The sequence below is a fragment of the Artemia franciscana genome, chromosome 8 (assembly GCF_032884065.1).
Source record: "Artemia franciscana chromosome 8, ASM3288406v1, whole genome shotgun sequence".
In the NCBI taxonomy this organism is placed as follows: Eukaryota; Metazoa; Arthropoda; class Branchiopoda; order Anostraca; family Artemiidae; genus Artemia; species Artemia franciscana.
The window spans coordinates 12,788,302-12,812,236 of record NC_088870.1 but is presented as its reverse complement, the minus strand read 5'-3'; the positions used below and the strand labels follow the sequence as shown (position 1 = coordinate 12,812,236).

Here is a 23,935-nt window from a genome sequence, read left to right as displayed (position 1 = left end):
AAAATTAACCCCGCTTCTTGATTTCGAGGAATACTCTAATTTTGCCAAGCTGGTTCGCGGCAGAAGGTATATGGTTTGATGAAGCATCGTCGTCAAGCCAGATTCACATCAAGTATTGCATCGTGTCCAAAGAGACGTTTTACTGTTGAATAATTCAAATACAGGCGAAACGTAAAGAAACTCTGGAATTTCACTAGCATCTACTAAAATTTTCCAAAACTACCAACGGTTCTTGATTTCAGAATTCTTCTTTGGCAATCAGTCAATTTGTCATCTCTCATCCGCAGGTGTCCTAGCCATCTCATCCTTTCTCTCATTATAGCCCTAGGAATCAGGATTGAATCACATTTTTCGTACAGCTTACTGTTTGAGACACGGTGAGTCATTCGAAGATAATTTCTTAAACCACATTGGCAAGCCACAATAAAAATCCTAAAGAAAAAAGTTCAAAAATGTGGTTTTTTTAAGCCCAACGAAAATACTCAAAATACAGCGAATGTTTCGGGAAGACAGCTGCCTCACTTCTTCAGCGCGAACAGAAAATTTCAAGGAAAATGCCGAAAAATGGGGAAAGACAAAAAACACCAAACAACGCAGAAATTCAGCAAGAAAAACAAACTAATGAAAAACAGCAACAAAAAGCCAAAATTAGAAAATAAATAAAATTCAATAAAATCCAAAATTGAAAAAAAAAATTAAAATCAAAAACCTAACACAAGGCGAGTCACTCAACAATTCACTCGGTTAGCAAAAAATCCACATATCTTTGAGTGCTCCCGTTGGACAGTAGTGAACCCACCCCAAAACAACCCGTAGGCAATTTCTCTCGAAAAAAAAAAACATTTAGCAAATCGTCCATTTTCCGAAGCGCCCACGCTTCAGAACCATACTCGACCGCTGTATATCCCAATACTATAATCTTGGCTCACAGACTTTTCTTACAAGTTTCTAATTTTTTTTTTCAAATGTGGAAAAACCCTTGGGCCTTTGCTATTCTATTCTATCATTTTCACTCTACTGACCATCTTTATTAAAAATACTATCCAGGTAAATGAAACCGTCCGTTTGGCCGATCTTCTCAATATCCAATATCACCTCTTCACCTTCACTTAGTCCTAGTCTTAGCCAATTCTTGACATTCTTGATTCTTGACATTAAATTCTTGACTAATTAAATTCTTGACATTCTTGACATGAAAATTCTTGACATTAATTTTGAAACCTATTATCGCATCCTGCATTCGCAAAACATTTAAAAACTCCTTCATTTAGTTAACAATTTGATCTAGGACGTTAAAATCGTCAACATAATCAAAGTATAGGAGAGTTCAGCTTCCACATTTCATTCTGTTTTCTCTCATTGCCTTTGCTGTGCTTCAATGTCCATCAAAATGATCCAATAAATGGGGCCATAACGCAACCCTGCTAAAATCCTGATTCAACAAAAAGCCAGCTAAAAGCCTCATTTCCAATCTTATTCCCGTATACAGCAATTATCACTTTAATGTATTTAACTGGTATAGCATACAAGGAAAAGACCTTCGCTAATGCTCTTCTACCAGCTGAATCAAGTGTTGGCTTACAATCTATAAACTAAGGACTAAGGGTATTTGATGACGCAGGGACTTTTGGATCATTAATTCAAGAGAGAAAATTTGGTTGAAACATCCTCTAATCGTCCTAAAACCACGCTCTTATTCTCTTAATTTTTTTTCCACAGCATCCTTAAGTCTAAGAAGTCTCATTATACTAAGTAATTTGTTTCCTCAAAAACCAGGCTAATGGCTCTATAATTAACTCACTCATACTCTTACCTTTCATGTAGAATGGTTTAATTACAATTTTCCTAAGATCGCTAGGTACTAACCCTTTTTCAAAAATCATATTCAAAATCTTCAGTATCTTGTCTCTCACCACCACCATATTTAAAAAAAACCTTCTACCCCATTATCAGCATTCGGGGCTAGTCCTGTTAGTACTATGACTAATTCTTTTTCACAAAGTAAATCTCCTTCACATCCAAAGTGACACATTCTCAAAATGTTCAGCCCACTTCTCTTTAGCCGTTCCCTTTTCAAAAATAATGACACCATTGCTCTCTTTGATTCGGTTGTGATAATTAATAGCGAGAGAGCGTTATATGCCATCTTGATCGAAAATGAGCTATGTATGTGTCGTGGATAAACCTAGCATTAAGAATCGAATGGTGCAGTCAGAATTGTCACTTCACATGCCGTTACGAAAAAAAAGATGCATACGCCACTTTTAACCACATTTGCCAATTGGGTCGAAAATGGACTATGTACGACATGTGCCATTTTGGTCGCATGGAAAAATCGTATGGTGTAGTCAGAATTGTCCTATCTCGAACCGTTACGAAAATAAAAAAGAGACATACTCCACTTGTGGACGTGGACAAACTTTGAAGATAAAAAAGAGATATACAACATGGACAAACTTTTTTTTGCTCCCCTGAAAAGTTACAGAAATGGCGTATGTCACCCTTTTAATAATCAGAGCCAAACGGGGACAAGTACATATTGACTTTTTCCTCCCACATGCCAGCATAAAATTTCATATCTTAGGTCTATTATCCAAAAATTCATACCTAAGCAAAACTAATCATGGAATTTGAAAACACTTTTCGTCCGTAAAAAATTCAATCCTGAACAATCTGCTTCAAAGGAAAGTAACACTTTCGTATTCAACTGAATTATTCAACTGAACTATTCAACTGATTATAAACTGAACTAATCATGGAACTTGACAACACTTTTCGTCCGTAAAAAATTCAATCCTGAACAATCTGCTTCAAAGGAAAGTAACACTTTCGTATTCAACTGAATTATTCAACTGATTATAAACTGAACTAATCATGGAACTTGACAACACTTTTCGTCCGTAAAAAATTCAATCCTGAACAATCTGCTTCAAAGGAAAGTAACACTTTCGTATTCAACTGAATTATTCAACTGAATTATTCAACTGATTATAAACTGAACTAATCATGGAACTTGACAACACTTTTCGTCCGTAAAAAATTCAATCCTGAACAATCTGCTTCAAAGGAAAGTAACACTTTCGTATTCAACTGAATTATTCAACTGATTATAAACTGAACTAATCATGGAACTTGACAACACTTTTCGTCCGTAAAAAATTCAATCCTGAACAATCTGCTTCAAAGGAAAGTAACACTTTCGTAAACTCTTTGATGCCATTAATTGTTAGTTTGTCTTTGTCCATTTTTTTTTACACACATTTCTTTTTTTTTGTGGCGCTACCAAAAACTGCACTACTACATATGAACCTCTTACTTCATTCCCTATTTTACACCATTTTTTAAGATATTAAATAAAAAAACTAGTTTTTCTTTAACTGAAAATAAGGAGCGACATTAAAACTTAAAACGAAGAGAAATTACTCCGTGTATGAAAGGGGCTGTTCCCTTCTCAACACCCCACTCTTTACTCTAAAGTTTGACTCTTCCTCTCAATTCTACTTTACTAAATAGTAAAAAACTTATAAGTTTTAATGCTGCTCCTTGCTTTCAGTTGAAAAACTTTTTCATATTTATTTTTTCATTGTCTTTTTTATAATAATGCTTCAAAATCCTCCGCCCCTTCATTGAATTTCTTTTTCCCCATGACATATTCCTCCAAGTAAAGATCCTCCAACATAGCCCCCTCCCCTCAGCCCCCCAAACCTAAAAACTTCCCCTGAAAACGTCTGTACGCTTCGCAATAACCATTACTGTATGTAAGCCCTGATCAAAGTTTGTAACTTGCAGCCCCTCCTCCGGGGACTGTGGGGGAGTAAGTCATCTCCAAAGACATAGTTATTATGGTTTTCAACTATGCTGAACAAAATGGGTATCTCAAAATTTTGATCCGTTGATTTTGGGAAAAGAATGAGCGTGGGAGGGGGCCTAGGTTACCTCCAATTTTTTGGTCAATTAAAAAGGGTACTAGAACTTTTCATTTTCGTTAGAATGAGCCCTCTCGCGACATTCTAGGACCACTTGGTCGATACGATGACCCCTGGAGAAAAAAATAATAAAAAAAACAAATAAACACGCACCCGTAATCTGTCTTCTGACAGAATATACGAAGTTCCACATTTTTGTAGATAGGAGCTTGAAACTTTTACAAAAGGTTTCTCTGATACACTGAATGCGATGGTGTGATTTTCGCTAAGATTCTATGACTTTTAGGGGACGTTTCCCCCTATTTTCCAAAATAAGGCAAACTTTTCATGCTCGTGCCTTTTGATAAGTAAGACTAAATTTGATGAAACTTGTACATTTGAAATCACATAAAAATCTGGTTATTTGATGTATCTTTTAGTATCAAAAATCCATTTTTTAGAGTTTCGTTTTACTATTGAGTCTACAGTTCGTTACCACGAGCTGTTTGATATGTGGTTCTAATACTGTTCATTTTACCAGTCTAAACAATCAGTTTTCTTAAGCACTGTCTATGGTACTTTAATATGTAATTAACAGAGCTATTGAATTTTGGAAATATGATGACAATATCCCCATTGAAAGATGGTCGATATTCTATTATGAAAGAATACCAATGAAGTTCCGTTTCTGTGACTAAGCTCTCTTTCGTAAATATTTCCCAATTTTTTCCTTTATTAGAATTAAGCCTAAGAAACTTTTAATTAAAGCTGTCATGAATATAAACTACGGACAATTTAAAACAAAAAAAGTGTTGCTATAAAAAGTTTTTATAAGCCTAACTTACCGTTATGCAAATGACAAAGCAGTGGGGCTTTATTTGTATTTTGTTTATAAATCTACCCGTAATTTGCTTTAAAAAGATATTTAATATTACAGCTTATATTTCAAGAGTTTTCTTTAGCTTTTATGGGATTTTAGATTTTTTTTCAAAAAATAGTTTATCATTTTATGATTAAAAATAGCAGGTAGCATATACCCCTTCAACCAACTGAAGAAGATAGAAGTGACTCCGATGAATTTTACTTACAACTGCTGCAACATTGTATGTGTAACAACCAATACAGTATTGTAACCAATACTGTATTGCAACCAATACAGTATTTGGTCATATAATGCCCCAAAGTTAACATGGTATTCAAATGATGGTAAGACAGTTAAACTTATTGACTAAGTTTCTATATACTGAAGATTGGCGGGATCGATACAGGGTACTAGAGTATACAGAAGTGCTATTATTGATGTAAAACTTAAAGACCACCATCTTGTAGGGTTAATTTAAAGCCGAAATTTAGGCAGGGTACTACCTTCCAAGAGGCTATGACGTTAGTAGATCTCAGGATGAGAATTGAGAGAATTTTTCCACGAGCAGTTGAATACTAAAGTGGAGCGTTTAAAATTTGAAAATGGAGAAGAATGATGGACTAGTTTTTAAAGTCACTGAAGGTGTCTTTGGGAAGAAAGTTAGAAACGCAGCTAGAAATATTAGTGAATATACATTATGTTTATTATAGCGGAGGAGGGATCTGTGCAAGAATTATTTGAATGAAAGGTTAGAGAGGAATAAGGGTATTGTAAAGGAAGTGAAGAAAGCATTAAAATGTGAATCAAAGAGGTGTAAAGTGGGGGTCATGTTAAAATTGCCAAAGATCTGAGAAATGCAGCCAGACGCCATAGAAGTAAAATACCGTACTGGCATGTTGTCTCTGACACAGTTGGAATAAACCTAATTTATTATTCTTTTGTGCGTATTCGTGCTATTTGCATGGTTATATTGGAAGTTATTAAGATGCGAGTTTTGTATATTTTTATGTTGTTCTCTTCCATTTTATACTCTCTTTAATTTAGCTCAATCTATTATGCTTTAGTTTTTTTCCGCTGATAAAGGCTTCCAGACGCGAGGTCGAAATATTCAGTCTGTTATTATTTAAAGTTCGTCTTTTCGGTCTTATCCACTGCTTTGTTTAAAATATCATGCCCGTTTTCACTATATTTTCATTTGTTAAATTCCGTAAATGGAAGGGCGATGAGGTTTAAGAAATAATTTATCTAAGATAGTATGTGGGAAAATGATTTTATTTTGATGATCGTTGATACTTAAACAGTTAAAGAACTTCGGGAAAAGATAATTTTAAAGTTTGACTCGATTTAATGTCAAGAAAAATCTGGTAGTTCGTTTATGAAGCTATTAACATACCAAGTCAAAAGAAAAGAAAATTTACAAGACACGCTGAATTAAAGGCTTCAAGGATAAACGTTATAAAGAGTTTTAATGGATTAAGAAGTTCAGAACAATCTTTCAGTGTTATTTTTCTTCTTAAAATCGAGAGCCCCTAGACAGCTCAAATGAGTAACTGCCAAATAATACGACATAAGGATGAGAAGGAGGAAGATACATTCCCCCTTCTCGTTTTCGAGCAGGGGGAATGCCACCTTATAGTTATCGAATTCAAGTAGAATGTGAAATTAAAAAGAATGGTACAGGTCTCGGGATGTTTAGAAACTGTATACAAAGAATAACTGCTACTAACAACTTGTAATGGCACCAAACCACCTTAAACCTATTCAGCTGCGCGCGCTCCTCCTCCACCCCAATCGATTCAAAGCTTCACTCTTTACACCCTCCTGTAAAGTTCAATCTCATTTAAATATGTTCTTATGACACCTTCCGACCTCATGCAGAGACTATCTATTTTTCGTTTGGCCTGGATGATTTTCTAATATCAACTGATACTGCTCCACATCTCATCTGCTAATTAGTATTTTGAAGAACTGAATCTTCCCCATCCCGCCACAAATGTTTTCTCACGTGCTTTGAAAAGATTAAAGTTTACTTCAAAGACAAGAAAACAATACTTTTTTTGTTTGTTCTTCTTTAGTAGGCATTGGAACTTCTTTGACAGCTTATTGAGTTTTAAAGCATCGTCTTTCATTCACTGATGCTTTTCTCCCTTCCAATTATTCCCCAAATTTGTATGCAAGAGAAGCGTAGTTGACAGTTCTGAAGGTTTCTTTATTTAGGGAATTATTGCATTACAAAATTAAAAAAGGAAATAGTCGGGGAACTGACATAACTAAACTGATAATTCTCAATCTTCAAGACTTAACTCAAGATAGATAAAACAAATACATGAGTTGAATTGAAAAATTGAATCAAAATAAAGTCCTTTAACTGGTTTTAACTCAAATTATTCACCGATCGATTAGACCGTTTAGGAACAAAAGAATAGCATATAAGATTTTAAGGCGAGCATTTTGAATCGTGGTAAATTAGACTAAGAATTCGGATTTTAAGGGGAGCAATTTATATGGAACTTGTCCATTATTGTCAATTTATAGGCACATGGGTTGAAACAACTGAGAAGTTTGGAATATATATATATATATATATATATATATATATATATATATATATATATATATATATATATATATATATATATATATATATATATATATATATATATATATATATATATATAGTATATACCTATACTGTGGTTTTAACTGTAAGCTTATCTGCTACCTTCACTTTACTGAACGTGTGCTTACTGAACGTTACTGAATGAAGACCATATCTCGAAGCCAATGTTCTTGACTATCTTAGAGAACTTAAGTAAGCCCTTACATCAGTCAATGTAAAAGGTATATAAACAAAAGGCTTAAACCCCATCGCAAGTATGCATATTCACTCACCGATGAGAGCCATACTGCATATATATATATATATATATATATATATATATATATATATATATATATATATATATATATATATATATATATATATATATATATTTATATATATATATATATTTATGTATATATAATATATATACATATTGGGATGTACATTTGCACATTAGATGGGGTTGGGTGTTAAGTATAGCGGGCCTGCATGTAAAATGTAATCTAACCTAATCAAACCAAAAATACCCACTAAATATTTACTTAAAACATAGCTACAATGTAATTTTCCACTGAGTCGAAGGTGAATCTCTCCGAGTACAGACAGTAATAGACCGGTTATTGTCTGGAATTGCGAATCAAATTCTTGGTGTTTTCTGAATAATGAACAAGTACCATTTAAACCATAATAAATCAGACTGAGAATTCAGTTTCAAACTTTTGTCAAAAACATTTACAAAACAGTTATCCAGAGTCATCTTTCTTCCTAAATTAAATATATTTGAGGCACTTAACTTTAATAACTGATCAAACACAAGAGGGAGTGGTATTTGTGTCCCAAAATTTTTGAATTCAAGGAAAAGACGAACTTCGGGGAAAAAACTATGAAGCGTTCGAAATTTTCTGGAACCATCTTAGAGAAAAATGTCTCCATTCCGTATATATCGAGTATTTAAGTGCTGTTAGTTATTCACTGATGCTTTTCTTCCGTTTAAATTACCTGCTTGATTTACAATGATTTTTCATAAATTTTTTTTAAAAGATTCTTTATAATAAAATAAAACAGCATATTGAGTAATCCTAAAAACAAGACATGAAACCTGAAATTCTTTTGTAATCTTTCCTAACAAAATATCAACTTTCATTCCATTAGATCTTTCTATTCGATTCCCATTGCTCAATATTTCTATACCATATCCATGACAACAAAATTCACGAAAAAAAACATAGCTAGATTTGCACCTTTAAGTGGACGCAGCACAAATCTTTTGGATATGGGATTTCAAAACCATTTTCTAGTCATCTAAAGGCCCATTCAAAACGGAATTTTGATTTAGTTAATGCCAAGTTTAGCTTCAAATTAGCTAAAACAAAAATTTGTCTAAATAAATTTTCGACAATATAGACAATCACTAGGGACCGAAAAATTATGGACTGTTTATTCACAGAAGGTTATTAAACTGGTAATATTGAGATTCGCTTAAAGGTTGAGGCAGATTTTCAAGCAAAATTTTGAGATTGTTTTCAGTAGCGGATCCAAGAGGGAGGGGGTCAACCGCCTCCCTTGGCGCGGGCAAAAAGTTCTACCACTAGATTTTTGTGAAAAGGATTTGACAACACTTGGTCTGTTTCCCTTAAGTCTTAAAGGAATGGTCCAAAGTGTGTCAGGGCTTATAAGGCATTTTATCACGATCCTAGAAGGGTTTGAGAAGTATAAAATTTTCAGATAATTTTTGGAAAATATTCAGTTATGATGTCGAAGCGAAGACAGTAGAGAACTCTCGACAACTTTTTTGGTTCAAAATCTAGGCGGGTGGGCGGCGTAATTAAAGATATAAATAATGGGAATTTCAGTGTTGTGACAAACAGTCCCAACATTCCAGCGCTATGACAAATAGAGAGATTGTGCGTGATTCGTTAGCATCAATTGAAGTGAGTATTACCAAGCCTAAAACAAACATTGAATACATAATCACTTTCTGCGAAAATGATGTCGGAAGCTAAATTGATAGAATTGGAAAACTGGATCATTGTACGTAACATCAATTTCTTCAGAACCTTTGGATTCCACTGTCAAAATTTAGCTTCCCCTATTCAGTTCCCAATAAGCAGTGTAGGGATGGAAAGAGATTTTTCAATCGTACTCGTTTGGAAGAATTGCATTGACTAGTGCTTTCAAATAATATGAAGGGTTGATTCCGCAGATACTGTGTTTTGTTTAACGTCCGAGGGGTTGGAGGCTCCAATTGATTGCAAAAGTTGGTAAAGAAGCAGCTCGTGACCTTTGCTAAGCTAACTGGAAAAGACGGCAACTGGGTGTCTCATAAGAATAATCAGTATCACCACAATTCAGTTGACACAGGCAAACATTTTCTTCTAAAATGTAACAGCTCTGGAACCAATATTTTAAGTCTTGTAAACGAACAACCTAGTTAAAAACTGCAGGGAAACAGACCGAGATTGAAGACAACTATAGAATGAATTGTTTTCTTGGGTCAACAGAATATATATTCTTCGTGGCCAAAGAAACGATGAAGAATTATTTGCAGAAAAGGACCCATTAACAAACGAATGGAGGTTTCGAAAACTTTAAAGGTACCGTGGAAATAGTGGCAATATCACTTTAAAAAACATTTGGAGAGCTCAGGTGCAAATGTTACTTGTATAAGCAAAACAACGCAGAATAAATTAATTTAGTGTTTAGTCAAAGAGATCCTTAAAGAAATCCTTTTTTTGAATTCATACTACCAAGTTCTACGGTGTGGTTGTTGACGAAACAACAGATGTATCGCACAAGTTACAACTAAGTTTTGCCTTTTGCTACAATAAAAAACATTGCGTCTGCAGCAAGCTATGTTGAGGACCTTCTTACCTAGCTACGATTCAAGCATCGGGAGAGTGAAAGCGAGATAAAAATATAATATATATTTGACGAGATAAGTAAAGTAGCAACCAAGCTAGGTTTATAACAGTCCTAAGGATAGCGAAAGAGCAAACTAATTGGATTAATGTGCCACACGGTTCACACGAGGGATATTATAGACGGTCTGTTTTCATTCTTCTGGTGGACATGATCATTTCAGACTTAGAAAGCCGTTGTTCGCAGAAACGCTGGATACTTTTAATCTCAGAACTTTCTTACCAATAAATTGTACAGAAGCGAAAAAAAAAATAACAATTCATTGATACAACTCATGACTTGTCAATGCGATACTGATCAGTAATCGGCATCCCCTCCCAATCGGTTTGTGAATCTGTCCTAACCGGAGAACCAACAATATGGGAAACTCGGTAACTTCGTCTAAGAGAAAGCAATACAAGCACAGGTTGATTACCTGAATACTACGGGAAACTACAAAAACAAAACTTCGATTCTGATATTTTTCCGAATCCTTCAGCGCTCTTGCAGATCCTCATGATACTACCTACTAGTGTGGCGTCTTCTGAACGAAGTTTTTCTACCTTGAGAAGATTGGAAATGTGGCTACGAAAATGACGGAAGAAAGACTCACCGGGCTCGCCCTTCTTCATTTTCACCTTGATATTGCCACAAGTGAAGAAATTGATATTGATAGATTTACTAATAGTGGAAATAAGAGGCGAGAATCTGTTATATAATATTGATAATGTTTCTATAAATGTAGTTTGGTGGATAGTTTTGCAGAACTGGAAGCTAAATGACGGATAAAAGGAGAGGCATACAACTTTCATTATCAGTAAGAAGACTTAAATTTGAAACAGAAGTTTTCACAATGAGCGGCCTCTCCTTCCCAAAATCCTTGATCCGATACTGGTTGTATTGCTAAGGATTGATCAGGATAAATAATCACGTAAGGTCGAGACTGAAAGGTAGCAGATCAATTCGTATACACGTTATGCCTTCTTTTTCTCCCAATTTTCTTCTTCTCGAAAGTTTTGGCGGTCTCATAAATTAGTCAAAAGTATCCATTAGTCAAGTATCCATTTTTTCCAATTTCGCATTCTTATACTTTAAATATTGACTCTGAGTTATGATCGAAAATGACGCACATATATTACGAATGAAAATACACCTCAACTCACTAAATTACATACGGGATATGTTATTGGCGCTGAAGTCGAGCAGAATCGGGATTTTATCAAGTGTGACAACAATACAATCCGAGTATTTAGATCCAGACAATGACAAGATTGCATAATAAGATGCACATAATAAGAGCTAGTTAAATGCCAGAGAAAGCTAGAACAGGAATTTAGCTAATAAGTTAGATTGATTTTAGCACTTGCTAAATTTCATCGTGAATGGGGCTTAAGACTCACAATATTTTAATACCGACTGTGATAGTTGGAGTCTTAAGGACCATTCACGATACGATTTAGCAAACGTTTAAGTCAGACTAAACACGGACCCATTCATATAACGATTTAGATAAATTCCGGAGAAAGCTAGTTCTTAAATTTAGCTAAATCTTATTACAAGCGCAAACAAAAACTCTTAAAACAAATAAAAGCTTTTTTATTTGAAAATCTGAAAAGACACTGTCGAGAAATTCGGAAAAGTTTAAGATTTCCAGGGGAACAGATCCCTGCACCCACCAAAACCCCTTTGTAGCCGTCCTGGCTAAGTGGTTGGCACACTAAGTTGGCAATCCTTTGTCCAAGGGACACGGGTTCAATCCATGACGTGGCCAATCATTTGGTTTGGGGCAGGTGTCAGTGGAGTGACTGTAAGCTCACCCAGAGTCGACCTAGCTCTAAATGAGTACCTGGAGAAATCTGGGAAAGGTAAGCAGGATGGGTGTACTAGAGCAAAGGATGGCTGGGTCCCAACCCCCTATTACACTTCCTGACTGAAGGGTCATGAAACGGAGATTAGCACCGCAGGTTTGGACCTTGAGAGTCTAGTGCAATCATACTTACTTACTTACTTACTGCACCAGCCCCGAAGAGCCATTGGAAGCTTCAGACTTGAATGAATTTTGTAAATTTGAAAGACATTTGAATGAAAAAGTATCAACGGTTCAATTGTTTTTAAACAATATTAGAAATTACACTCTACTTTTCAGTCAATATTCATAATTTAAACTCTGACTTTTAGAATTTTTTAAATTGGCAACCCTTGCTTATCTTTATTAGATCATCCAGCAACGATTTGTTCACAACAGATTGAATTAGATATTTCTAAGGCTTTTTTCTAGCGAAAGAGAACGTTAAAAAACCTTAGAAAGAGAGCATAGTCTCATGAAATTCATTAGTAGTCTTTCATAACAAACTATCGACTTTCTGTTGATTGAGATCTTTCTATCCAATTCCCAAGTATCTTGAGCTCTGAATGAAGGGGGAAAAAGAAAGAAAATAAGGAAGAATTATTGAAAGGATATTAACAGTATATTGATGCGCCTTTCAAAATTGCATTTAGGGTAGATTGTAATTAAAGTATCAAAGGAAGTTTCAATAGTTTCTAGAGAAATGACCCTCAAGTTTTTATTTCTTTAAAGCGATTTCCACAAGACTGACATACGTAAGAATTTGTTTATGTAAAGGATACGTTACCAAATAGGAATTCAAACATATATATGCTAGGTTGTCAGCAAAGCACCAAAAGAAGCTTCGAGAGCTGCTAAAGAAACGTCCATCTAATTATTATTTCTTTCAGACAATTAAATTAAAAAAAAGTTTGTTTAACTGAAAGTAAGGAGCGACATTAAAACTTAAAACGAACAGAAATAATTCCGTATATGAAAGGGGCTGTCCCCTCCTCCATGCCCCGCTCTTTACGCTAAAGTTTGACTTTTCTCCCAAATCTACTTTATAAAACAATAAAAAAAAACTCGTAACTTTTGATGGGTAGGTTAAGATTGTATGACTTTTAGGGGGTGTTTCCCCCTATTTTCTAAAATGAGGCATATTTTCTCAGGCCCGAAACTTCCGATGGGTACAACTGATCTTAATGAAACTAAATATATGTAAAATCAGCACAAAAACCCGATTCTTTTGATGTATCTACTCGTATCAAAATCTCAATAGTTTTGGTTACTATTGAGCCAGGTCGCTCCTTACTACCACGCTCCTTACTACCACGAATTGTTTGAAACTTTATTTTCACAACACACACACACACGTAAGAATTTGTTTATATAAAAGCCATGTTACCAAATAGGTAGCGAAACATATAAAGGCTAGGTTGCTAAAGAAAGACCTCAAGAAATGTCCCTCTAATATTTATTTTTTTCAAGGAAAACTTTCATTTCCACGAGAACCACATGAAATAGAGAATATTTTTGTAAAGGCTAGGTTGTCAAATAGGTACCCAAATACATAAAGGCGGGATTACTACTGAAGCTTCATAGGACGTTTCAAGAATTGTTAACAAAATTTTCCTCTAGTTTTCATCCCTTTAAGGGAAACTTTATTTTTACAAGGTTCACATACAAACTAAATGATTTATACAAAAACTAGATGGCTAAATAGGTAACCAAATACATACTGGTGAGGTTGCAACTGAAGGGTCAAAAGAGGTTCCAAGGGCGGCTAAATAAATACCTCTCTGGTTTTGATTTCTTTGAGGCGACACTTTATTCTCTCAAGGGGCGGGGAGTAATTTTTTTAACGAAGGAAAGAAGAAAAACCAAATGAACTATGAAAAGCTCCAAGAAAAATGTGTCAAAAAACAAGGTTTCGTCCAGTCTTGTTAGATATTCATGTAATTTTAATATAGTCTGTTACATGATTATATATATAATTTTTAATTTGGTTTATTATATATATATATATATATATATATATATATATATATATATATATATATATATATATATATATATATATATATATATATGTGTGTGTACGCGTTAGCAAACAAATTCGGTGGAAGATGGGGGTGTTCATACAAAAAAAAAGTATTCGAGAGAGGTTTAAGGTGATTTTTTTACCTGTATTTTTAAAACTAATTTACATGTCGGATAACTAATAAAAGAAAAGCCTAGATCATGATTTCCATGGTCAACATTCATTGCTATTTCATGGAAGGACAAAAAAAAATTTTAATGAACGACGAATAACTTATATAATGTGAAGGTACCCTATGTGCCACACCTGGCCCTGGAGGAACTAAAATTCAAGGTAAAGTAATTTTATTTTATTTTGAAAGGCTTACCTCCTCTAAGGTTTTAGACATGGATTTGGGTTTGTTTCCATTATTACCGGAATTTGACGTCGAAGAGGCAACAGGTCGCTTAAGAATCTTAATCTGAGGTGGAGGAACTAGAGTGAATGTAGGGTCCATTATAATTGGGTATCCGTTAGAGCCGTTGATCCTATAATGAAAATAAAACGCGTTAAAATGAAAATCAGTTATACATAATATACGGAGAGTAAACAACCAAGAGCTTATGGGGCTTGATTTTATTCACGCTGTAAATAGAGACCTGACATCTGCCATTTCTTTTGTCTGCTATTTCTATTATTGGTACTATCCCATTGATTACAATTTTTAATCTTAACTTCTTCCTATTCGTCACGAGATGTAATTTCGATCTTAAAATGATCTTTGCAAATTAAATTATGCTAGTATAGACGCCAGCGTATGACACCAATTATAAGTTCCGACTAAATTTTAAAACAAAGCGAAAAAATTTGAAAGAATATTATCCTTAAAAGTTTTCCCATCTTCCATCCAGAAAACCTTTTGGATCAGTGTACCTGCGTAGCCTATGCTTTGACTTAATTTGGTTGGCCCACGGCATAATGAATAAGAAAAATTACTTAAATTGAGGATATTACCAGATAACAAAATAAGCTTTCTAAGCAAAAGAAGAACTAGATTCAAAGACAAAAGTAGTGGTTGAGATTACAGTGTACGAATAGAATGAGTTGCGTCGAATATTGAAGCTGATGAAAATAGACAAAATTTATAAATGAGCGGACGGAGAAATATAATTTCAAGTTTTAAACTGCAGTATTGTTCAACAGGCGGAAATATTTCTCAAGAACCTTTATATGAAATCAGAAATCAATCAAAAATTGCACTTCCCGAAAGCTTGAAAAGGTACTTTCATTTTCAGTTTTCTCAATACTCTCACCCAAAAAAATATATAAACTTAAATTCAAAATAATATCAGGGGAACACCTTTAACTTTCTTAATTTCATAAAAAAAAGGTTTTTAAAGTAAAAAAAAGTAGGAAGAACGGCGTCCAATGCTGAAGCCAATCTAGGCTTTTTTTTACATTAATGAAACATATTGACTGAACACTTTTTATAGGCACCCTTCAATTGAACCCTCGTGTAACTGAATCCCTTGCTACTGAACCCTCGTGAAACTCAATCCCCCTGGAACTAAACCCAGTTTAACTGAACCCTCGTCAACCTTAATCCCATTTTAAATGAATCTTCGTGCAACTGAACCCTCATGCAACTTCACCCCGCGTTTAACTAAGCCCTCGCCCAACTAAACCCCTTAAAACTTAACCCTCGTGCAACTCAACCCCCATTCATTCAATCTTTGTCAAAATCAACCCCCATTCTACACACCTGTGCTACTCAACCCCATTCTACTCACCTTCTATGCAATCCAACCCTCATTTATCTCAATTCTCATTCAACTAAATCCACGTTTAACCCAAATCTGTATAACTTAACTCCCATACCACATTTAATTGTAGTTAAGCCTGTTCTGTCGGAGGTGGCAAAAGTTGACTCGAATTCAATGGTCTTTATTTTTTGGTTAATTCTTCTATATCGCTTCAATGTAAGACTACCCCCCTCCCCATCTAAAAAACAAAAATTTATTCTTTTGTCCTATATATCTGAAAATCAGAAGAGCTTTTCATGTACAGGGTCTGAACACACTTGAAGGTCATGGATGCAACAATAGCTGTACCCTAGTACTGAGGAAACCAATAGTTGTCAAAATCTTAAAGACAAATTAAAAAAACACTATCTCATATGAAAAACCTGCCGTTAATGCTGATTCAGGAGAGATAGCTATTATTTAAATTAATAATAAACCTTTATTTTGAAAAAAAAATTCTAGGAACTTGTGAAAAGAGCCGGAAACACTGACAAGTCTCCCTTTTTCTGTTTTATTTCTCAAGCACTGACAGGGCACCAGAATATCTTAGTAAGCTGTTGAATGTTAATTGAAATCCAATATTCACATTTACACGCTTTTTGCAATTTCCACGTGATATTACCATCATAAAATGCCTTATGGCACCAAAATCCAATTTTAGCGTCATTACTGGAGTGTAAAGGCTGAAACTATAAAAGTTCCACCACTGAAATATGATTCAAAATCCTCATACTGGTGTTTACTCCCCTCCCTTGAATACTTCCCTACCCAGTCACATTTGCAAGAAGAAAGCAAAAAAAAGTTGAAATAAAATACCGAGTGAAAAAAAATTCATCCAAACACAAAGCTGATTCGTTCATGACAGAAGCTATTTATTTTCATTTCAACACTAAAATTAATTACGAAACCAGTTCTTGGAAGTTACGAAAGTGTTTGATACCCGAACGTGTCTTTTTTTATCGTTCACTTTTTCCCCAGCACTAGCCGGTCACTGATACATCGTAGGGACATCGACATGCATAAATTTCTGATGTACTAGGAATTAGAGCTTCCTCATCCCATAAAGGAGTGTCTTAACTGGTGACTAGTTTGATGTTACATACGATACTTCACCCGAAATTTCCAAATAAAAAGATGATTGACTAATATTCAAACCTGCTTACAAAATAATCCCTAACGCCACAGTATTCTTTTGGAATTTCTTTTCAACAAAAATTTTTGCGCCTGTAAAGCTTTGGTTTCTTCCCAATACCTTTCAATTTTTCTTCAAACTATTAAAAAAAAACTTCCCGAAAAAGAAGTTTTCGAAAGAAAAGTAAAGATCATATTAAACTTAGGATCAGAAGTAATAGAAAGTTAAAATAACTCAAACTCAAAAGGGCCAAAAATTACTACTAAAGAATAAATAAAACCCAAAACGAACAGAAATTAAACAAACAATCATAAGAAGAAAAAATACAACAGGTACTAATATACGTGAATTAATAAATCTTAAAACGAGTAAAGCTAAGTTGAGAATGCAAATCAAGCTTAAAACGAACAAAAATATTTTGCTATTGAAGCATAAATAAAACCCAAAACGAACAGAAAATAAATAAATAATCATAGCAAACAAACATACAATAGGTACTAATATAAATGCTTAAATGAATCTTAAAACGAGTGAAACTTAAATTGAATATGCAAATCAAGCTTGAAACGGACAAAAATCTCTAAAAACAAGAGATTGGGTTTTGCCTCCTTCTCTCACTATAAAAGTCTAAAACCTACTGCGTCATTGGCGCTTTACTAACTATAAGTGTTTACTAAACTACAAGTGTCTTGAACACCCTTGACAAGTACAAATAAAATCAAACCAAATGTTTGATATATTTGCTCCTCCTATTCGGAGGATACTCCTCCGAATAGGAGGAGTATCCAAGATACTCCGTTGTACTGGCTATATTATCTTAGTGTGTTCTTTAAGGTTGATGGGATTTCCATTTTTATCGGGTTTCTTTTCAAAAGATTTTCAATTGTTGAAAGAGCATCAGTTCAAGATTTTTCTTCACCGTAATTTTATTTTTGTTTTCAATGCTACAATAACTAGAAAAGAAAATGTTTGCAATACAAATCGTTTTCACTGAAGCACCAATGGCGTAGTAGGCTTTAGCCTTTTACAGTAAGGGAAGGGGGCAGCATCCAAACCCTTGTTTGTAGTGAAGCTATATTTGTCTTGAACAGTCTTGGAAAGAACTAATAGAATTAAACTGAATATTTGATATATAATAATACCAATACTGAAAACTCATCGGTTCAAGATTAAATTTTACTGTAATTTTTATGGCTATTTTCAATGTTGTAATAAGGTCACAAGAAAATATTCGTAATATAGTTCGTTTTCATTTAGCACATTCTATTTTTCTAGGTACAGCTCAAAGGTCTCCTGCTTATCAATCACTTCTGCTATGGAACTCTATCCGTCCTTATGTCCCTCTATTTCTCTCTGCAAAGGCAGTTTCTCGTCGGGTGTTTCAAGTTTAGTATTCTTTTTATTTTATTCTGTGCTTAATTATACGTCTCTTTTCTCATCATTTAATATCTTTTTCAGATTTTGAAATCTTTTTGGATGCTAACCTAATTTTTGCCTCCTCTTTTCATTGAAATTCTTTTTCAGTTATAGGTTAAATTCCTTTCTAAATATCCTATCTGATAAATGTTCTTGTGTTGTTCCAGTTTTTTCTTCTTTTTTTATTGAATGTGTTTGTAGTTTTATTGTATGTGCTTGTATTTTTATTTTATGTGCTTTTCTGTTGTATGTGCTTGATAAAAGAGCTTTATTTTTGTTTTGTTGGCCCATTACAAGCAAAGCTTAGTAAATACTTTTACCTTTTGTATTTTTTTTTTAGTATTAAATAAAAAAAACAAGTTTTTTCAACTGAAAGTAAGGAGTGACATCAAAACTTAAAACGCACAGAAATTACTTCGTATATGAAAGAGGTTGCTTCCTCATCAACGCCCCGCTCTTTACGCTAAAGTTTTTTACTGTTTTAGAAAGAAGAATTGAGAGAAAGAGTCAAACTTTAGCGTAAAGAGCGGGGCGTTGATAAGGAAGCAGCCTCTTTCATATACGAAGTAATTTCTGTGCGTTTTAAGTTTTGATGTCACTCCTTACTTTCAGTTGAAAAAACTTGTTTTTTTTATTTAATTTCTGAACGTTTTTGAATCAATGCATGTTTTGATTTTGGCTCTCCGCAGAGGAATGATCAAAACGAAATTTGCATATTTTTTTTTTGGCTCAATAGCTTTCTCATAATTTTATCGAATGATTTTGAGAAAAAAAGAGCGGGGGACGAAGCCTAGTTGCCCCCCGATTTTTTGGTTAATTAAAAAGGCAACTAGAACTTTTAATTTTTTACGAATCTTTTTATTGGTAAAAGATTTACGTAACTTATAAATTAGCTTACGTAAAGAACTTTTGTATTCTCATGTTTTTATTACATACATGAGGGGATTCGCCCCATCGTCAGTACCTCGCTCTTTACACTAAAGCTTAAATTTTATCCCAATTCATTAAGAATGACCCCCTGAATCACAAAAGCCGTAGAATAAGTAGTTGAAATTACCGAAAATACTTTAGCGTAAAGAGCGAGGTATTAGAAGGAGGTGAGCCCCTCATATGGGTAATAATTTCTGTTTGTTTTCAGTTTTATTGCTGTTCCTTACTTCCAGCTGAAAAAGCTTTTTCACTTTTATTTTTTAATTGTTTTTTTTTTAATAATGCTAGTAAATCCTGCTCTCCCTTCATGGAAATTTTCTTCTCCCATTACAAATTCTCGAAGGAAAGTTCCCCCAGCATATCCCCCTCTTCTCAACCCCTCCCCCAAACCAAAAAAATCCTCCTGAAAACGCCTGTATACTTCCCAATAACCATTACTATATGTAAGCACAGGTCAAAGTTTGTAACTTGTTGCCCCTCCCACGGGGACTGTGGGGGAGTAAGTCGTCCCCAAAGACATAGTTATAAGGTTTTTCGACTACGCTGAATAAAATGGCTATCTCAGAATTTTGATCCGTTGACTTTGGTAAAATAATTAGCGTGGGAGGGGGCCTAGGTGCCCTCCAATTTTTTTGGTCACTTAAAAAGGGCACTAGAACTTTTCATTTCCGTTAGAATGAGCCCTCTTGCAACATTCTAGGACAACTGGGTCGATACGATCACCCCTGGGGAAAAAAAAAAAACAAAAAAACAAAAAAACAAATAAACACGCATCCGTGATCTGCCTTCTGGCAAAAAATGCAAAATTCCACATTTTTGTAGATAGGAGCTCGAAACTTCTACAGTAGGGTTATCTGATACGCTGAATCTGATGGTGTGATTTTCGTTAAGATTCTATGACTTTTAGGGGGCGTTTCCCCCTATTTTCTAAAATAACGCAAATTTTCTCAGGCTCGTAACTTTTGATGGGTAAGACTAAACTTGATGAAACTTATATATTTAAAACCAGCATTAAAATGCGATTCTTTTGATGTAGCTATTGGTATCAAAATTCCATTTTTTAGAGTTTTGGTTACTATTGAGCCGGGTCGCTCCTTACTACAGTTCGTTACCACGAACTGTTTGATAAATAAATTAATTAATTGATTTTACTGCAATTTTCGGGTTTTATTTTCAATGTTGTAATAAGCACAGATTTTTAATTTGTAAGGTGTTTTTTTTTTATTTTACAATGAGTAAAAAGTTTCGAGTTTTAGAAAATTCCTTATTTCAAAATAAGATTTCTTTTTCAACATCAAACTTTCATCTTGAAAGTTTAATCTTGATTAAAAAGTTTGAAAGTTTGAAAGAAAGATTACGGATGCGTGTTCATTGTTTTTTTTTTCCCCAGGGGTGATCGTATCGACCCATTGGTCCTAGAATATCGAAAGGGCATATTCAAACGGAAAAAAATGTTCTAATAAATTATTTAAGAGACCAAAAAGATAGGAGGGCAACTAGACTCCCTCTAACGCTCCTTTTTTTCAAAATCTTCCGATCAAAACTTTAAAATAGCCATTTTGTTCAGCATAGTTGAAAGACCCAATAACTATGCCTTTGGATATAATAGTATTTGCTATTGGGAAGTATGCATACATTTTTCAGATGGGGGGGGGGATTTTCTACTGGGAAAAATTTCCACAGGGAGAATTTTCCAAGGGGAGCGAAGTTTCCAGGGGGTTAATTTTTCAGGGGAGATTTTACACCTGGGGAATTTGCCAGAATTTCTATACGAAATTCTTCTCATATCTTGCTTTCCCTCTACTGACTCAATTTACTCGTGGAGATATGATGGCTAATTGTCCAGGGTAAATTTTAACCAGGATGAGCTGTCCAGAGGATACATCTGTGAGGACAAGGGATTTTTTTCCGTAGAGGAAGAGCCAGATTTCCTGACATTATTTAAAGTAAGGAGCAACCTTAAAACTTAAAACGAACAGAAAATATTACGTATATGAGGGGGGTTCCCTCCTCTTCAAAGCCTCACTCTTTCCACTAGTTTGAGTTTGGTCCAAATTCTTTAAGAATGACTCCCGAAATACAAGGTATGTTTAATTAGAACAAAAGAAGGTTTTCTAAAAATACTAAAAAAATTTTAGTGTAAAGAGCGAGGTTGTGAGGAGGGAGTAACCTTCCTCATATGCGTAATAATTTCTGTTCGTTTTAAGTCTTAATGCTGCTCCTTACCTTCAGTTGAAAAAAAAAACTTTTATTTTTATTTAATCATTTTAGGAAAAATCCTATCGTACAACCGGACATATCAGATCCAACGATGAAAAGTCGACCCTGCTTTCCGAAAAAAAAGACATCCGTAACGTCTGCGTGAATAGTGTGTCAGTTTCTCTATTTTCTATATTAAAGGGTAATTTTGTTAGTTTTCTCTATTTTGTTGTTGTTGAGTGTTTATGTTCTTATAGTGCATTTTTTTTAGCTTTTTATTGCTTTTTCTTCTACAGTGTGTTGTTTTTTCTTCTATAATCCTAGGGGGTATAAATGAATAGCCGAGGTGATTTCTGCAACACATATAAAAAAAATGTTATTAAAACATTTGTAAAGTGGATGGCACTAAAGACCATTTTTTAAAAGAGTTCAACAATTTTATCATTATTTACAGTGGCTATCATGGTTGCAGTTACAACCCCTAGTTATTTATTGCTATTTTTACCTACTCCATTTTTTACTAGTGATTTTGTACTGCCCAGTTAGTTTTTGCAATTTTAATTTTTTTTTAACTTCTCGATTTAAAATTCGACCCTGTTTTCCAAAAAAAAAAGACATCGTTAACGTCTGCGTGAAGGGTATGTCAATTTCTCTATTTTTTACATTAAAGGGTATGTTAGTTTTCTCTATGTTGTTGTTGTTGAACGTTTATGTTCTTATCATGTATTTTTTTAAACTTTTTATTGCTTTTTCTTCTACAGTGTATTGTTTTTTCTTCTGCAATCCTCGGGGGGTATAAATGAATAGCTGAGGTGATTCCCGCGACACATATAAAAAAATGTCATTAAAACATTTGTAAAGTAGATGGCACTAAAGACCATTTTTTAAAAGAGTTCAACAATTTTATCATTATTTACAGTGGCTATCATAGTTGCAGTTACAACACCTAGTGATTTATTGCTATTTTTACCTACTCCATTTTTTACTAGTGATTTTGTACTGCCCAGTTAGTTTTTGCAATTTTATTTTTTTTTTTTTTAACTTCTCGATTTAAAATTCGACCCTGTTTTCCAAAAAAAAAAGACATCGTTAACGTCTGCGTGAAGGGTATGTCAATTTCTCTATTTTTTACATTAAAGGGTATGTTAGTTTTCTCTATGTTGTTGTTGTTGAACGTTTATGTTCTTATCATGTATTTTTTTTAACTTTTTATTGCTTTTTCTTCTACAGTGTATTGTTTTTTCTTCTGTAATCCTCGGGGGGTATAAATGAATAGCCGAGGTGATTCCCGCGACACATATAAAAAAAATGTCATTAAAACATTTGTAAAGTAGATGGCACTAAAGACCTTTTTTTAAAAGAAGTTCAACAACTTTATCATTATTTACAGTGGCTATCATGGTTGCAGTTACAACCCCTAATGATTTATTGCTATTTTTAGCTAATTTATTTTTAACTAGTGATATTGTACTGCCTAATTAGTTTTTGTGATTTTAATTTTTTTTTTACTTTTCGATTTAAAATTCGACCCTGTTTTCCAAAAAAAACATCGTTAACGTCTGTGTGAAGGGTATGTCAATTTCTCTATTTTCTACATTCAAGGGTATGTTAGTTTTCACTATTTTGTTGTTGTTGAGCGTTAATGTTCTTATCATGTATTTGTTTTTACTTTTATTGCTTTTTCTTCTACAGTGTGTTGTTATTTCTTCTGTAATCCTCGGGGGGGGGGGATATAAATAAATAGTTGAGGTGATTTCCGCGACACACATAAAAAAGATGGTATTAAAACACTTGTAAAGTATATGGCACTAATTGCAGTTACAACCCCTAGTGATTTATTGCTATTTTTAGCTTCTTTATGATTTTGTACTTCTTAGTTTCTGCGTTTCGTCCTAACGCTTTTTTGAGAGGTTTCAGGCTCTAGCTAATATCTCGGATTAAGAAATAGTTATTGTTCGGCGATTTAGTATTGGCTCAAATAATGCTCGAAAACCTGATAAAATTGCCCCTATCCTCGTCCAGTTTCGATCAAAAGAAATAGCCCACCATGTGGTTAAAGTAAACCAGCAGCTCAGTGGCTCAGGCTTATTTGTAGCCGAGAACCTTACAAAACACAAGCGCTAACTTCCGAGTGTTTCAAGAGATAAATTTTGAAATCAAAATGTGTGGTCCGATCAAGGCCGTAGTTTTGGGACTAGACTGCACTGTTCCAATCATGCGTAAATGGTCAATTGACGACCTTATCTAGTGTTCTGATTTTTATGTTTAAAGTGTTTTTTCTTCCATTGTTACCTTCTTGTCTCTTTTTTTTTCCGTTCATTTTATTCAATTTGAGGGG

At 34.1% G+C, this 23,935-nt stretch overlaps 1 protein-coding gene across 1 annotated transcript in view; it reads right to left on the bottom strand.

Moving 5' to 3' along the window:
- The window catches only part of LOC136029999 (SUZ RNA-binding domain-containing-like), a 96,402-nt gene that overhangs the window by 53,846 nt on the left and 18,621 nt on the right, over positions 1-23,935 (bottom strand). Inside the window, exon 4 of the mRNA XM_065708601.1 lies at positions 14,507-14,666. Within this exon, the coding sequence (XP_065564673.1) occupies positions 14,507-14,666 (160 nt within the window). The remainder of the gene's footprint in view (positions 1-14,506; positions 14,667-23,935) is intronic.